At 47.9% G+C, this 15,670-nt stretch overlaps 1 protein-coding gene across 3 annotated transcripts; it reads right to left on the reverse strand.

Moving 5' to 3' along the window:
• Nucleotides 1–250: 250 nt before the first annotated feature.
• LOC138826587 (toll/interleukin-1 receptor domain-containing adapter protein-like) lies at nucleotides 251–13,562 on the reverse strand. 3 transcript variants are annotated; one of them, XM_070021826.1, is made up of 5 exons: nucleotides 13,492–13,562; nucleotides 8,533–8,751; nucleotides 7,024–7,172; nucleotides 3,451–4,029; nucleotides 251–2,603 (listed from the first exon to the last, which is right to left on the reverse strand). In XM_070021826.1, the coding sequence occupies exons 3-5, from the start codon at nucleotides 7,079–7,081 to the stop codon at nucleotides 2,584–2,586; spliced, it is 657 nt and encodes a 218-aa protein (XP_069877927.1). In that variant the 5' UTR covers nucleotides 7,082–7,172; nucleotides 8,533–8,751; nucleotides 13,492–13,562; the 3' UTR covers nucleotides 251–2,583. The 3 variants fall into 3 exon arrangements, with proteins under 3 accessions (XP_069877927.1, XP_069877924.1, XP_069877926.1); XM_070021823.1 differs by lacking the exon at nucleotides 251–2,603 and having other exon boundaries at nucleotides 2,768–4,029; XM_070021825.1 differs by lacking the exons at nucleotides 251–2,603; nucleotides 13,492–13,562 and adding an exon at nucleotides 10,060–10,325 and having other exon boundaries at nucleotides 2,768–4,029.
• Between the last annotated feature and the right edge of the window lie 2,108 nt (nucleotides 13,563–15,670).

Below are 15,670 nucleotides of genomic sequence, written 5' to 3' on the forward strand. Positions count from 1 at the left end.
GGGAGGATCCTGGTAATTTACCTGAAAAATTACTAACAAGTACTGTAGCTAAGTGGTAAAGCACCCGTCTAGCAAAGTTACTGGTAGGCCCTATCTGGAAAACAGAAGTACTGGTAGAGTGCTTGCCTAGCAAGTACAAGGCTGAGAGTTCAATTTTCAGCAAACCATCCCCCCCCCAAAAAAAACTCACAACCAATCAACAAATCTATAACTCAGTTGTAATTACAACAAAAATATAGCTTTCCCCCCCCCACCCTGAAACATGACAAGCTGAGTAAAGTAAAAGTAAGGACTAAGAAAGTCAAGATGTTTTAGGAAAATAAGAAAAGGAAGAGCTGACTATAAGCTGTCAAGGCTATTGGAAATAGTGTGTGACTTTGCAGTGTATGAATTATATCTCAACAAAACCATTTTTGTTGTTTTTGTTTTAAAAGTAGTGTATGAGATGTGCACCAGTGGCTTATACCTGTAATCTTAGCTACTCAGGAAGCTGAGATCTGAAGTTCATGGTTCAAAGCCAGCCCAGGCAGGAAAGTCCATGAGAGTCTTATCTCCAATTAACCACACACACACACACAAAAGATCCAGAAGTGGAGCTGTGGCCCAAGTGATAGAGTGCTAGCCATGAGCAAAAAGCTCACAGTTAGTGCTCAGACCCTGAAAGAAGGAAAGAAGAAAAGAAAGGGAAGAGAGGAAAAGGAAAGAAGAAAGGAAAAGAATATAAACATGCCATTTGTACAAACAAGGTCATGTAAAATTAAATAACATGTTGAGCTAGATGCATACAAATGCAGTAACTTTAAAGCACAAGGCTAAGAATGAGAAGTCAAAATTCAGAATAGTCATTATTTCTGGTGGAGGAATTGAAGGCCTGGGATTAAGAGTACAAAGATAGGGCTGAGAAGGTGGCTCAGTGGTAGAGCGCTTGCCTTGCATGCATGAGGTCCTGGGTTCGATTCCTCAGCACCACATAAGCAGAAAAAAAAAGCCGGAAATGGTGCTGTGGCTCAAGTGGTAGTGTGCTTGCCTTGAACTGAAGAGCTGAGGAACAGCACCCAGGCCCAGAGTTCAGGCCCCACGACTGGACCCCCCCCCCCAAAAAAAAAAAAGAGTACAAAGAAAGTACCTCAGGAATGATAAGATTTCACTTCTCATGTTGGGTGGTGGCTACTTCATTTCATAGTCTTTTTGATACATAATAAAATAATTCATAATTAAAAAGTTTCAATAACAAGGGATCTGATAAAGGGAAGCTTATTGAAGAGGCACCGAAACCATGACATCCATTCAGTTCAACATAGTTTCTGTTCTTTTTTCTCTTGGTGGTGGAGGTACTCGGGCTTGATCTCATGTCTCACACTTGCAAGGCAGGCATCTACCACTAGAGCCAATCTACCACTAGAGCCAATCCACCAGCTCCTTTTTTTTTTTTTTTGCCAGTCCTGGGGCTTGAACTCAGGGCCTAGGCCCTGTCCCTGAGCTTCCCTTTGCTCTACCACTAGAGCCATAGCACACTTCCAGCTTCTTCTGTTTATGTGGTACTGGGGAATAGAACCCAGGGCTTCATGCATGCTAGGCAAGCACTCTAGCACTAAGCCACATTCCCAGCCCTACCAGCTCCTTTTTGAATTGGTTGTTTCAAGATGAGTGTCTTGGTTTATGCCCAGCCTGGCCTGGGCTGCAGTTGTCTTCATGCTTCTCTGCATCGCTGGTGTGACAGGCATATGGCACGTGCTGCTGCACCCAGCCATCCACGGTGCTCCATCCCATAGCTTAGAAGAACAGTCATCTTGCATCCAGCTTTCTGAAGTGAGCTGATGTGTCTGAGAAGGTAAGCAGCAACAGTGTGTGTGAAGGATTTTTTTTTTTTTTTTTTTGTCGGTCATGGGGCTTGAACTTTGGGCCTGGGCGCTGTCCCTCAGCTCTTCAGCTCAAGGCTAGTGCTCTATCACTTGAACCACAGCACCACTTCTAGTTTTCTGATTGGCTTATTGGAGATAAGAGGCTCACAGAATTTTCCTGCCTGGGGTGGCTTTGATCCTCAGATCTCAGCCTCCTGAGTAGCTAGGATTACAGGTGTTCTTGTAGCTTTCTCCTGACATCTGCGTTGAGGGCAACTGGTAAGAAGATCCATGCTGAGGCCTGCAGCCTCGGCTTCAGCTCATCAGTTAAGCTTATTCCTCTGGAAAGATGTCTGTCAACATTGATGGGGAAGAAGGCAGGTTTGTGTGTGCCAGCTTTCTGTCCAATTCAGCAACAGACAAGATAATGTTGACCCTCCTGGTATCAGCATATTCTCCAGCCAACCCCAACATCTGGCTTCCTCTTGGCCTTCTGGGGGAGTCCCCAGCACTTCATAAACTTCTTGGGGGAGAACCCAGCTTCTTCTCGGCCTTCTTTGGGGGAAAACCCTCAGTTTTTGTGGCTTCCCTAGGGAGGCCATAGTAATGGAAAGCCCTGATTGGGCTGTCAGTGGACTCTGGCTGCTGACATGTCTCCTACCAGACCTGCTGGAACCTGAGGCCCAATATGGGCTGTTTCCAACATGACTCCAGCTTTCTGCATTCCATGATGACATGACAGTCAACTGAGTGTCTGCAGATCTGAAAGAGACCAAACAGAGTGACAGGGCATGTCCTCAAACCCAGCAATGCTTTCTCCCCAGTAAGTGCTCGCCTTTTTTTTGGGGGGGGGGGGTCTGGTCGTGGGGCTTGAACTCTGGGCCTGGGCACTGTCCCTCAGCTCTTCACCTCAAGGCTAGTGCTGTACCACTTGAGCCACTTATTTTTTTTGGTGGTCAATTGGAGATAAGAGTCTCACAGACTTTCCTGCCTGGGCTGGCTTTGAACTGCGATCCTCAGATCTCAGCCTCCTAGGATTACAGGTTTGAGCCTCCAGCACTGGTTCCTCACCTCCCTTTTTAGTTCAACACACTATAATATAATGCTTCTCCTCCAGATAGGCTTATTGTGTGTGATTCTTTTTGATGTTCCCTCTTGGCATCTGTCTAGCTCTGGGTAGACATCTCCAACCTAATCTATGAAAACCTATTATCACCACTGTTACTCTAATATGTACTGACGACTTGGTGTGTGTGTGTGTGTGTGTGTGTGTGTGTGTGTGTGTGTGCGCGTGTGTGTGTGTGCGTGCGTGTGTGTGTGTGTGTGCGCGCGCGCACGTGTGTGTGCGCATGCGTGTGCATGCTGCCACGCATGCACACATTTGTCATTTTACAATAACGGAAGCTTGAGAAACACTGAGAAAGCAGAGATCCAGGGGAGTTAAGTAACTCATCAAAGCAATTTTTCATATGCTAGTAGGTTAAAAAAAAAAAAGAAAAAGCCAAGCAAGTCCCAGAGCCTGCACTTTGAACCAGTAATGCTATAACTCCACTAAAGAAAGGATCAGACACTGGCTGACTCTCCTTCCCCTTCCCCTCCCAGGGCTTACAGCGCATGACAGCATCCTTGACTTGGCCAAAACCACCATCCGGGCCTCTGCCATCCACACAGTACATGAATCGCAGTTCAGGTGGATAGGCAGCTCTGGTCAGGCCTGACAGCAAGGGGATGGTGCGGCCCTCAGCCCCAGGGGCTTCAGTCAGGGCCTGCAGCATCTGGTACTTGCACCACGGGTCGTGAAGGAAGCCTGCGGTAATAAGCAGCACCTGGCAGTGACTATTGCTCAGAGCCTGGCACAGCTCAGACACGATGGCGCCACCTGGAGTTGCATCTCGAAGCTGCAGGAAGCAGCGCAGGCTGGCAGTGCTGCCTTCCAGGTAGGAGACCAGCTCCTGGGCCACCGCCAGGTCCTCCTCACTGTGGCACACGCATACATCGTAGTCTTTGCTCCAGCGGCCACTGCTGCTGGTGTCCACAGGTGTTGGTGATGAGACTGCAGACACATCTGGACCAGGGCTTGAAGATGGGAGGATGTCCTCTGAGGCCAGCTCTGAGTTGTCACTGGGGTGGCTTTTGGAGGAAACAGGCCTCTCCTTGGGCTTCTTTACCAGTGCTTGCCTGAACCAGTCTGAGGAGGAGAAACACACTGCTCAGGTCTGTGCCTTCTAATCTCAGCCTCCCCACTGACGGCACAAGGGAGGACAGGCAGAACTCCAGCCAGCTCCCTGAACTATGAAACACTTTACTCCCAGAGACCTGCTCTGCTGTTTCATTTGTGCCAGTCCTGAGGACTGAACTCCTGGCTTGGGAGCTTTCTCAGAGCTTTTGTATTCAAGGTTAGCATTCAAGTGATAACTTGAGCCAAAACTCCACTTCCAGCTTTTTTTTTGTTGGTTGTGGGGCTTGAACTCTGGGCCTGGGTGCTGTCCCTCAGCAGTTCAGCTCAAGGTGAGCGCTCTACCACTTCAGGCACAGTGCCACTTCCAGTTTTCTGGTAGTTTATTGGAGATAAGAGTCTCACAGCCTTTCCTGCCTGGGCTGGCTTTGAACTGCTATCCTCAGATCTCAGCCTCCTGAGTAAGTAGGATTACAGGCATGAGCCACCGACACCCGGCCACTTCCAGCTTTTTGGTGGTTAGTTGGAGATAAGAGTCTCACAGACATTTCCTGCCCAGGCTGGCTTCTAACTTGCATCATCAGATCTCAGCCTCCTGACTTGGTGAGATTACAGACATGAGCCACCAGCATCCAGCAATTTTTTGTTCACCTTTCAGGTCTTGGCTAAGAGTTTCCTCTGTGGCAGTGTTTTAGCAGCCTGCTCTACTAGAGAGATGGTGAAGTGGCATGTGACCTCTAGTCCCAACTACTCACAAGGCCTAGGCAGTGAGCCTGGGAGCTCATGAAACCCCTTCTCAAGAAAACAGCAATGAGCTGGGCATCCGTGGCTCACGCCTGTAATCCTAGCTATTCAGGAGGCTGAGATCTGAGGATCGCAGTTCAAAGCCAGCCCGGGCAGGAAAGTCTGTGAGACTCTTAGCTCCAATTAACCACCAGAAGACCAGAAGTGGCGCTGTGGTAGAGCGCTTGTCTTGAAGGGAAGAACTGAGGGACAGCGCCCAGGCCCAGAGTTCAAGCCCCACGACTGAAAAAAAAAAGAAAACAACAACAAATAGTGCTCAGGATGTAGCCCTAGCATGCACAAGAACTGGATTTGATACTCATCTCTGCAACAAAAAACAGACAAAGGACAGTCTCACCCAGCTTCATGTTCTTTGGTGTGTGGGTGCGTGCGTGTGCTTGCGTGCGTGTGCTTGCCAGTCCTGGACACTCCCTGAGCTGCTTTTTGCTCTACCCCTTGAACCACAGCGCCACTTCTGGATTTTTCTGTTTATGTGGTACTGAGGAATCGAACCCAAGACTTCCTGCATGCTAGGCAAGCATGCTACCACTAAGCCACCTTCCCAGCCCCTTCATGTTCTTTGAAAGCTGGTAGTCCCATCCCACCTTAAACAGAATGTTCTACTTGTGAGAGCCCGAGAATCCAAGCTATGAGACCCTGAAAGGATTGGGAGTTTGGAATGCCTTCTCCCAATACACTCTCAGAATGCTGAGAGTTTTCCTGGAAAGGTCAATCAATCCTGGCTTAACAAGAACTCAGATTCCACCCTAAACTGTGTGGGATCCTGCAATTGGTAGGCTGTTTACCTTTTAGCTCTCCTTCCCCAAATCAGAAGGTTACCTACTTTCTAATATTGTCACAGGTTGAAGTTTGTATTTCCTTGCACAAGACCAATGAAAACCTTGGTTAATGGAACCTTGGGATCTGTTGCCAGCAGAAGGCTACAGGTCCCCTGGTACCCCAAACCTCAGTTGCATGGTCCAGGTCTCCGTTATTGTGTTGCTCCTGGTCATGGTGAATTAAGTAGCACACTGTGGATTGCGACACCACTAATGCTGACTAGTCAACCATCTATGATTCTGTAAACAGCTATGTGCAGGGGTAAGGGTCAAGCAGGCCTAAAGCCCCTTCCAACACTAACAGAAGGGGAAGTTAGATTAAGGGAGGCTACTCATTGTTTAAGGGAAAGGCCCTGAAAAATCCTAGGTTTTTGCTAGAAGAACAAAGAACTTACTGAATCAGAACCTACATGTTGGGGCCAGGCACTCAGACTGTGTGCGTATGTGGAGTGGGGTTGGGATGGGGGTACTGGAAATTGAACTCAGAGCCTTGCACTTTCTAGCTACGTGCTCTTCCACTTGAGTCGTGTCCCAGTCTTTTTGCTTTTTAGTTTTTCAGAGAGCATCTTGTACTTTTGCTCAGGCTGGCCTCAGATCATAATCCTCTACCTTCACTTCCTAAGTAGCTGGAGTTATAGGTGTGTATAACCACATCAGGTTCTGGCTCCCAGATTTGATGGTGAATCTACTAAGTGCTGTCTCTGGGGCCTCAAGCAAGCTAGTCATTTCCTCATTTGTTAAATGGGTTCTTTTCAGTTGTTGAAGGTTCATTTAGGTAATGCAGTATCTGGTATAATTCTCTATAACGATATTAAGCCTCAGCTGTGAATCTGGATAGGCAGTTTGGTGTCCTGGGGAATGATTAGTTTCTCTCTCTTCTTGGCTCCTTCCTGTAAATGGTTCTGGAATAAAGATTTAGATAACAAGCAGGCGCCAGGCCCTCATGCCTGTAATCCTAGCTACTCAGGAAGCACAGATCTGAGGATCGCAGTTCAAAGCCAGCTGGGGCAGGAAAGTCCAGGAGACTTCTTTATCTCCAATTAACTGCCATAAAACTGGAAGTAGTGCTGTGGCTCAAGTGGTAGAGCACTTGTCTTGAGCTGAACAGCTCAGGGACGGCACCCAAGCCCAGAATTCAAGCCCCAGTTGTGGCACAAAAAGAGAAAAAGAATCCACCAACACATGCTTTCCTCTTCATTCTCCACAAAGCATCCAAGACCTGAAGTCCAGCACGGAGCTTCACTCTATTAATCAGCCTTGCTGTATTTTCCCCCTGTGTTTACCAGACAGGCCTTCACCTCACCAACATAGGGACTGAGGATAACACTCCTTAGACGCAAGAAAAAAAAAAAAAGCAGAATTAATTGAGACAGTGTCCACTCACCAGCCATCTTGCCCAGAGGTTTCTTAGAATGGGAGTGAGGAGCTGAGAAGGAGGCCATAATGCTGGCTTGCAAATGAATCCTGTGAGACCAGGATTAGGAAAGCAACAGAAGCGGGGAGACCCAGTGGTGACCTCGTAGAGCAGCCATCCTACAAGGCAGGAGGGAGAGAGAGTCACAAAAACCGTACCTACCCTACTGTTAGACACAGGGCGTGGGCTTCCACAAGTTCTGCTTTTCTCCTGGTACCTAACAGATTCGGTTTCTAATTGAAACCTAGTCTAAGGGCTAAGACTGGTCTAAAGCAGGAAAAGGCACTGTGATTGGAGCTGATTCAGGATAAGCCCAGATCGGTGCAGAGGGCTCAGAGTGACATAGTATGAGCTCAGCATGACTAACAGAGTGAGTGTTCTCATCTCTACCTGGCCCAAAACACATTCCAAATTTGGGGAGACTGGGCTGATAGGCAGCTCTTCAGAGGGGCTTCCTGGTAAATGCTGATATGGGAGAAAGACAATTAGTACTTGGAGAGATCATTCTGTATCCAGATAGATGGGTGATAAGAAGTAGTACAAGCAGGAAACCTTGTAAGACTATTCGGTTTTGTTTTGTTTTTACCAAGTCTGTCTTCCCCTTAATGACCCCATTGATCCACCCATCTAGCACTGGACTGTCAGGAAGACTTTCATGGAGTGATATGGTGAGGGCTGCTGACTGCAGGCAAAGTGCCAGGATTCTCACTTCTTGTTACCTGTGGCCTTCTGCAATCTTGCTATGCCCCAGTGTCTCCATTTGGGAAACAGAGATACTGTAATCTTAGAAACTGCTTCTCAGGATTATTGCAAAAATAATACAAGGTAGTTTATGTAATGTTTTCAGAAAATGTTGTAGAATAATATGTCTTTAGCCTATCTAGCCAGGTACTGGTGACTCACACCTGTAACCTTAGCTACCCAGGAGGCTGAGATATGAACATTAGTGGTTCAAAGCCAGCCCAGGCAGAAAAATCCCCATGAGACTCATCTCCAATGAACCACCACAAAAACTAAAAGTGGTGTTGCGGCCCAAGTGGTATGGTAGAGCACTGGGCATGTGCAAAAGAGCTCAGGGACAGCACCCAGGTCCTGAGTTCAAGACCCAGGACAGGCACAAAAATACATTAAAAATTGATAGAGAGATAAATAACCTATGTAGTCATGGTGATAGGTGCTACAGTCTCACCTACTTGGGAATCTGAAACAGGATAACTGCTTAACACTATGAATTCAAGACCAGCCTGCGCAACAGAATGAGACTGTCTCACACAAGGAAAAAAAAACAACAAATAACATACATATCCACATGGAAGGGATATGTTTGTAGATAATATTCAATACTGTGACATTCATTGTTTGTTCCCACATTGATCACTGCTATCTGAGATTCCAGAAGCTTTTGTTTTTGTTGTGGAGGAGGGTGAGATGCTCACATTGCTTCTAAATTAATACAAAAACAGAGGATGAAGAATTTACCTTGGATGGATAATTTGCTGGGGTTTCTTCCCACCAGAAGGACGGGGATGTCCCGGATGCTAGCAGGTCTTCAGCCTCTGTTTCTGGAGGAAGATGGCGTGATGCAGAGCCTGCCCTGGTGCAGCGGGCGTACTGCATTCTAGAGATACCTCTCCAGTGGAAGAACTTGGCTCTCTGTGGTAGTGGTAGTGGAGCCACCTGCAGAGGGCTGCTTTCTGACTGTCAGATCGTCAGAGGCCAAAAGAAAAGAAACCAATCTGATTACTAGAACATTGTAATAAGAGGTTTCCAAACTTAAAGAATGTCAGTCTAGGTTGGCTATTAATACCTTGTTTACTGATACTAAAAGACCACTGAGGGGCTGGGAAGGTGGCTCAGTGGTAGAGCGCTTGCCTTGCATGCATAAGATCCTGGATTCGATTCCACAGCACCACATAAGCAAAAAGAAAAAAGCCGGAAGTGACGCTGTGGCTCAAGTGGTAGAGTGCTAGCCTTGAGCTGAAGAGCTGAGGGACAGCGCCCAGGCCCAGAGTTCAGGCCCCACTACCGGACCCCCCCCCCCCCAAAAAAAAAGACCACTTAGATCTGAGGATTGTGGTTCAAAGCCAGCCAGGGCAGGAGTTCAAGCCCATGACCAACACACACACACACACACACACACACACACACACACACACACACACACACACACACACACACACACACACACACACACACACACACACACACACACACACACACACACACACACACACGAGCAGGGCAGGGCACTGGATGACTTATTTCATGGTCAACTAGTTTGGATTGAGTCTTGGCTACTCAGGAGGCTGAGACCTGAGTATCACAGTTGAAAGCCAACCCCTGGCAGGAAAGCCCATGAGACTCTTACCTCCAATTAACCACCAGAAAACTGGAAGTGGAGGTGTAGCTCAAAATGGTAGACTGATAGCCCTGAGCAAAAGAACTCAGGGATAGGGTCCAGGCCCCAAGTTCAAGCCCCATGACCACCAAAAATTAAATAAATAAGTACAGATGCCTTTTCCTCCACAGCAACATACATTAGGTCAGTTGGTTTTTACATTATATTTTTAAATTTTGTTTTAATTTTTAAACTGTAACATATATAGATTTAAAAGTTTCACAAAATGTCTTTGCCTTTTGACAATACATCCTGATTTGGGGTGATTACCCTTTTCATTGTTCAAGAAATGTATAGCTGGATGCCGGTGGCTCATACCGCTAACCCTAGGGCTGGGATGTTGCTCAGTGGCAAAGCGCTTGCCTAGCAAGTGTAACATCCTGGGATCGATCCCCAGTATCAAAAAAGAAAGGAAAAAGGCAAAAAATCTATAGTGAGGGGTATACTGGAAGAGCGCTTGCTTAGCATATGCGAAGCCCTAGGTTCAGTCCCAACACTGCCAAAAGAGAAGACGAAGATGGAGAAGAAATCCAGTTATCTAGCAACATATGCCACTGGAACATGACTAGTACAAGTCCTTGTAACTGTTTTTAAAAAAATTATTTTACCTTATTGTTATAGAGGTGATGAACGGAGAGATTACAATCACATGAGTCAGGTACCGAGTACATTTCCTTTTGTACAGTGTCCTCTGTTCCCTCATTCTCTCCCAGTCCCTTTTCCCATCTCTATCCATGAGGTGTATAAGCCCTTGTAACTATTATGAAAATGTTAAGCTTGGGAAACAACATCATCTTTGACAGAATAATTGAGCAAGATTATAGATAAGTTCCAGTAACTGCACACATGACTTTCTTCCTGGAGTCTCAAATCTCAAGTGCCTTCCTTGTTCCTTGCCAGACTTTGTGCATGCAGCCAGAGCTGTGGAACCATGACACAGTCACACATGCTTTCATCTTTCCAAGACTTAGTAATGGTTATCATATGGCAGGATACAGTTGTCAAGAAGGTAAGACTTAACGAGTCTCTGATTTGTTATGTGGCCTCATATGTATATATGTATATATATGAGGCCACATAGCATATATATATATACACATACATATGTGTATATATATGTGTATATGTATATATGGTCACATTTCTTTTGTTTTTGAAAAACAAAGCATCCAGGCACAATCGTGCACACTTATAATACTTGATACTTGGGAGGTGGAGGAAGGAGGATCTTAAGTTGAAGACCAGTCCAGGAAAACTTACAATGAGACCCAATCTGAAAAACAAAATAAAAAGAAAGGCCTAGAATAGTGACTGAAATGGTAGAACATGTGCCTAGCTTGGGTTCTACCAATAGTAATAGAAGAAGAAAAAAACCAATTCATAAAGCAGAACAATATATACCTCAGATACCCATTTAATAGAGAACAGCAGAGACCTGATAGAAAATTAGTAAGGAACTTCTTCACAGTACTTTTGGTGTCTTTTTGGATGTTTCCAATATTATATGTAGGAACTTAAGAGAGGAAAATCTGATGTGGTTTCACTGTATAAAATCCTACGAGCTGTGTGCTCATAGCTCACAACTATAATCCTAGCTACTAAAGAAGCTGAGATCTGTGGACCACATTTCAAAACCAGCCCAGGCAGACAAGTCCTGGTAAGGCTCTTTATCTCCACTGAAAAGCCAGAAGTGGAGCTATGTCTCAAAGTGGAATAGTGCTAGCCTTGAGTAAAAGAGCTCAAGGCCAATACTCAGGCCCTGAATTCAAATCCCACGACTGACAAAAAAAATCCAAAATGTGTTAAATACTATCCAGTGTCTAACTGATCTCCAGTTTTTAATATCTAGGGAATGTCTTGAGACCTGTGAAGACTTATGATTTTTTTGGGGGGGGGGTCTGGTCGTGGGGCCTGAACTCTGGGCCTGGGCGCTGTCCCTCAGCTCTTCAGCTCAAGGCTAGTGTTCTACCACTTGAGCCACAGCGCCACTTCTGGCTTTTTTTTTGCTTATGTGGTGCTGAGGAATCAAACCCAGGGCCTCATACATGCAAGGCAAGCGCTCTACCACTGAGCCACCTTCCCAGCCCAAGACTTATGATTTTTATTTTTTTAATTTTTTATAGACTTATGATTGAAGATATGTCTCTTAACATTTAATTTTATCTTAGATTTCTCTTCATCTGACATCACTATTTGTGGTAGACAGGTAATGTAGTTCCCCAAAGATGTTCACAAGCTAACCATAGCACAGTTTTGTCAAAGAGTGGTTTGTAGACTTCAGGAGACCAGCCCTAGAGTGACATCCAGGTTCACACTTGTGAGTGTGGGGTAGACCCACTCATTTCTAACCCACAGAATATGGCAAAGATGATGGAGTGTCACTCATATAGTTATGTTACTATTTATGATGCATGTGTGTTTGTCTTCATACCTGCACACACTATACAGGAGATACATATATACCATGTGTATGAGTATTATGTGTGCATGCATAGGTGCATTTGTATGCACCAGCTCCTTCTTGAAAGACAGGAGAGACATCATTGCATAATGTCCTGAGTTCAAACCCCAGTACTTGAGTACACGTGTACACATGCACCCACAAACTGGGAAAAAACATATCCAGCAACACAAGTCCAGTAGGATGGATAACTAGCCTGTGGTATAATCATGCAGGAGAAATAAAATAAAGTATTATTGCTAACACAACATGGGTGAGTATCACCAAATACATTGGTTGTACAATACCAAATACACAAGACTATATAACACGACTTAAGGACTAGAAATCTAAAAGCAGGCAAAGCTATTTTATAGAAGCAGAGGGCTGGAGAGGAGCTGAGAGCCAGTGACTCAGGCCTATAATCCTAGCTACTCAAGAGGCTGAGGTTTGAGGATCAGGTTTGGAGGCAGTCTGGGCAGACAAAACTGGGAAACTCATCTCCAATTAACCAACAAAAAGCTGGGAGTGAAGGTGGCTCAAATGGTAGAGTGACAGTCCTGAGCCAAGAAGATCCTGAGAGAAGTAGTCTCTCCTCCCCAAATAAAAAGACTCTGGGAAGGTAATCACCTGAGGGGAAGGCGAGGCTGGATGTAGGCAGTGGGCTTCCCTGATAGGTGCTAGTAATGGTTTGTTTTCTGTTCTAGAAGCAGGTTGCACAGGAAACAAAAATCACGGTGAAAAATTACCAATTAGGCTACATACTTAGTAAGATTTGTGCCGGGTGCTGGTGGCTCACGCCTGTCATCCTAGCTACTCAGGAGGCTGAGATCTGAGGATCGCGGTTCAAAGCTAGCCCGGGCAGGAGAGACCGTGAGACTCTTCTCTCCAATAAACCACTCAGAAAACCAGAAGTGGCGCTGTGGCTCAAGTGGTAGAGCGCTCGCCTTGAGCTGAAGAGCTGAGGGACAGCGCTCAGGCCCAGAGTTCAAAAAAACAGTTTGTGCCCTTTTCTATAGGTGTGTAACCTACACACACACACACACACACACACACACTCAAACCCAAACCAAACCAAAATGTGGTTTCCTCTGAGTCACCCCTGGCCCTCACGCCCCAGGGCTCCGCTGGAGCCCTTCCCCGTCTTCACCGCCCTGCTCCGGGTGCAGAGCGGAGCCCCATTCACCTGCCACCGTCCGGAACCGGACGCGGGTCTGTCGGGGCCCTCCGCCCCGTGCCTGGTCCGTGGGCGCGGTGGGCGCTCGTCGGGCGCCTCTGTCCGTCATCGGTCCTTGACCCTGGAGGCACCAACCCAAGTCAAGAGCAGCGGGACCGGCGGTGCCCACCAGAGACGGCTGTACGGAGCGGGGCAAGGCTGACATCGCCAGGCCAGAGTCGGGTTCGAGCCCCGCTGAGGCCGAGCCCCTCGGGCGACATGCCCGGCGACCGCACCGAGGAGCTCAGAAGTTGAGCAAGTTGCCCCGGGGCCGAGGTCAGGCCGGGTGGAGGCTGGAAGTCGTCCTGGGCGCCCCGGGGGTGCGGGTTCCCCCGCCCCGCCCCGGCACGCGCCCCCCGCCCCCCGCGATCGCGCCCCGCTCACCTGGCGCCCCCCGGTACGCGCTGCCCCGCCGGGCCCGGCCCGGGAAATGCGGCGCGCGGCCCGGCTCCCGGAAGCGGCGGGGCGCCGCCCCTCCAGCCCGCTGTCCCGTCGCCTGGCGACGCCGCCGGGCCGCGCGCAGGGCCGGGCACGCAGCCCACAGCCCGGCTTCCGCGGGCCACGCCGCAGCGAAGAAGGCAGGATGGGCGGCCTGGGTGGCTGGCCCCGGGCGCACGGCCAGGCTGGGGCGGGAGCGGGGCCCCTGCAGGCTGGGGGCCCCCCAGGCCAAAGGGCTTGGTGTTCTAGGCCCAGAGTCCCAAGCAGGAACCAGCTGTTCCCCAGGAACGTTCCACAGGGCTGTGGCGGCCAGAGGGAAAGAAGGCAAGGCGTTGGCAAGCCCAGGCTACAGAGGTTCTGTGAAGCTAGGCGCCTGTGGCTCACACCTGTCACCTTAGCTACTCAGGAGGCTGAGATCTGAGGATCCAGGCCCTCACCGGCGCGTCTAGGGACACTGTCCTATTTCCATACAGACACGTGACTACTTTCACTATGTGTCTTTAGTCACTTTCTCCACTAACTGTACTTTCTGCTGATACCCCATTTAACGGACCCTGTTTCACTTTTCTGTGTGCAAGTGTGTGCGTCAGTCCCAGGACTTGAACTCAAGGCCTGAGCGCTCGCTGTTCCTGAGCTGCTTTTGCCCCAAAATAGCACTCCACCACTTGAGCCACAGGCCCACTTCCATCCTTTTGATGGTTAATTGGAGATGAGTCTCACAGACTTTCCTGCCGAGGCTGGCCTTGAACCTCCATCCTCAGATCTCAGCCTCCTGAGTAGCTGTAAAGGCATGAGCCACACAGCCTGGCAGGAAAAGTTTTCTCTTTCCCCTTTTTATTTCCTCTTTTCAAGAAATTACTTCACACTTAAACCACACAGCATTTTTAAACACTGACATGATTCCCTAATAAAACAAAGAGAGAAAAAGTTGATCTTAGTAGAAACAAGACACACCATCATTTTAGTTTTCAAACATTATTGCACTTAACTTCCAGAATTTGACAGTCATGAAATAACCTGCAGACTAGTTTTAACAAATAATACCTGTAAGCAGACATGACTGTCCTAAGTGGTTTATTAGGTGTGAAATGTATGAACATTACTGGTTATAGTAGAGCGAGAGTATCACGCCTTCTCCAAGCTGAGCCACAGATAGTGGGGTGGACCATGTGGGCTGACTTCTGCAAGCCGCAGGGAATCTGCCCTTCCCACATCCTCGCTTTAAATCTCCAGGAATGTGGCTTTAGCTCTCATCTTGGACTGGGAAGGCCTGGAGACCAGGGATGGATCTTCAGGGTCCAGCAGCAAGTTCCCAGGGGAGCACTTAGATATTGACAAGTGACAAGACTGACAAAGTTTAGGAGGGCTGAGTGTTGGAACAAAGATGAAGGGCTGGCTCTCCACATTGTATAAAGGAAAACAGATTCAACAGCATATCCCGGTAGGCTGAGTTTGAACAAGGCCTTGTTGCAACATAACTCCTTAATGTGTTATTAATGTTAGTGGGGTTTTTTTGGACAGGATCTATGTAAGCCAGCCCCAATCCTCCGACCTCTACCTCGCAAGTGTAGGGATTACAGGTGTGTCCCATCATGCCTGGCTAACATATAGCATTTGTTAAAGGGCATAGCTAGGGGCAAGCAGCCAGATGAAGCGTTTCCCTTTGGACCCTTAGGTTGTGTCTGTGCTGAAGACACTGAAAGCGCTGAGCATCTGAGGAGCTACCTTTCAGGTGTCCTTTTGCCATGTCCCTAGCAAGTTCCTTCCTGTCTTTGCAGGATTGCCTTCTGGTGGTGCTTCCTCTTTGGCTTATTTCACCGGGCCTGGCTCCCGCCAGCCTCCTCTCCAGCAGCATCTCCTCTCTCCTCTCCCTCCCGTGTGTGAGGCCCCCATCCATCCTGCGCACTCCACTCTCATTTTGAGGAGGGGACACTTTCTTGGCTTGTTCTCCCAGGGCCACCTTTCTTCTGCTTACTGTCTATTCCTCCCCATGCTGCTCAAACTGCCCTCTGAGAGGTCACCACTGACCTACTTGGTGCTCAACTCAGCTGCACTGTCATTTTATACGGCCAGCTGCTTTCGTTTCCATATCACACTCCCCTGGACTTTCTCCTGCTTCTCCGGG

Source organism: Dipodomys merriami, unplaced genomic scaffold (genome assembly GCF_024711535.1).
Source record: "Dipodomys merriami isolate MVZ:Mamm:240054 unplaced genomic scaffold, mDipMer1.0.p SCAF_1440, whole genome shotgun sequence".
Lineage (NCBI taxonomy): Eukaryota > Metazoa > Chordata > Mammalia > Rodentia > Heteromyidae > Dipodomys > Dipodomys merriami.

Coding starts and splice junctions, on each gene's coding strand:
- LOC138826587 (XM_070021823.1), bottom strand. CDS start 7,081: ATGGCCTCCTTCTCAGCTCCTCACTCCCATTCTAAGAAACCTCTGGGC. Junction 4,030..7,023: donor ACCTCTGGGCAAGATGGCTG/GTGAGTGGACAC, acceptor TCTCCTCCTCAG/ACTGGTTCAGGCAAGCACTG.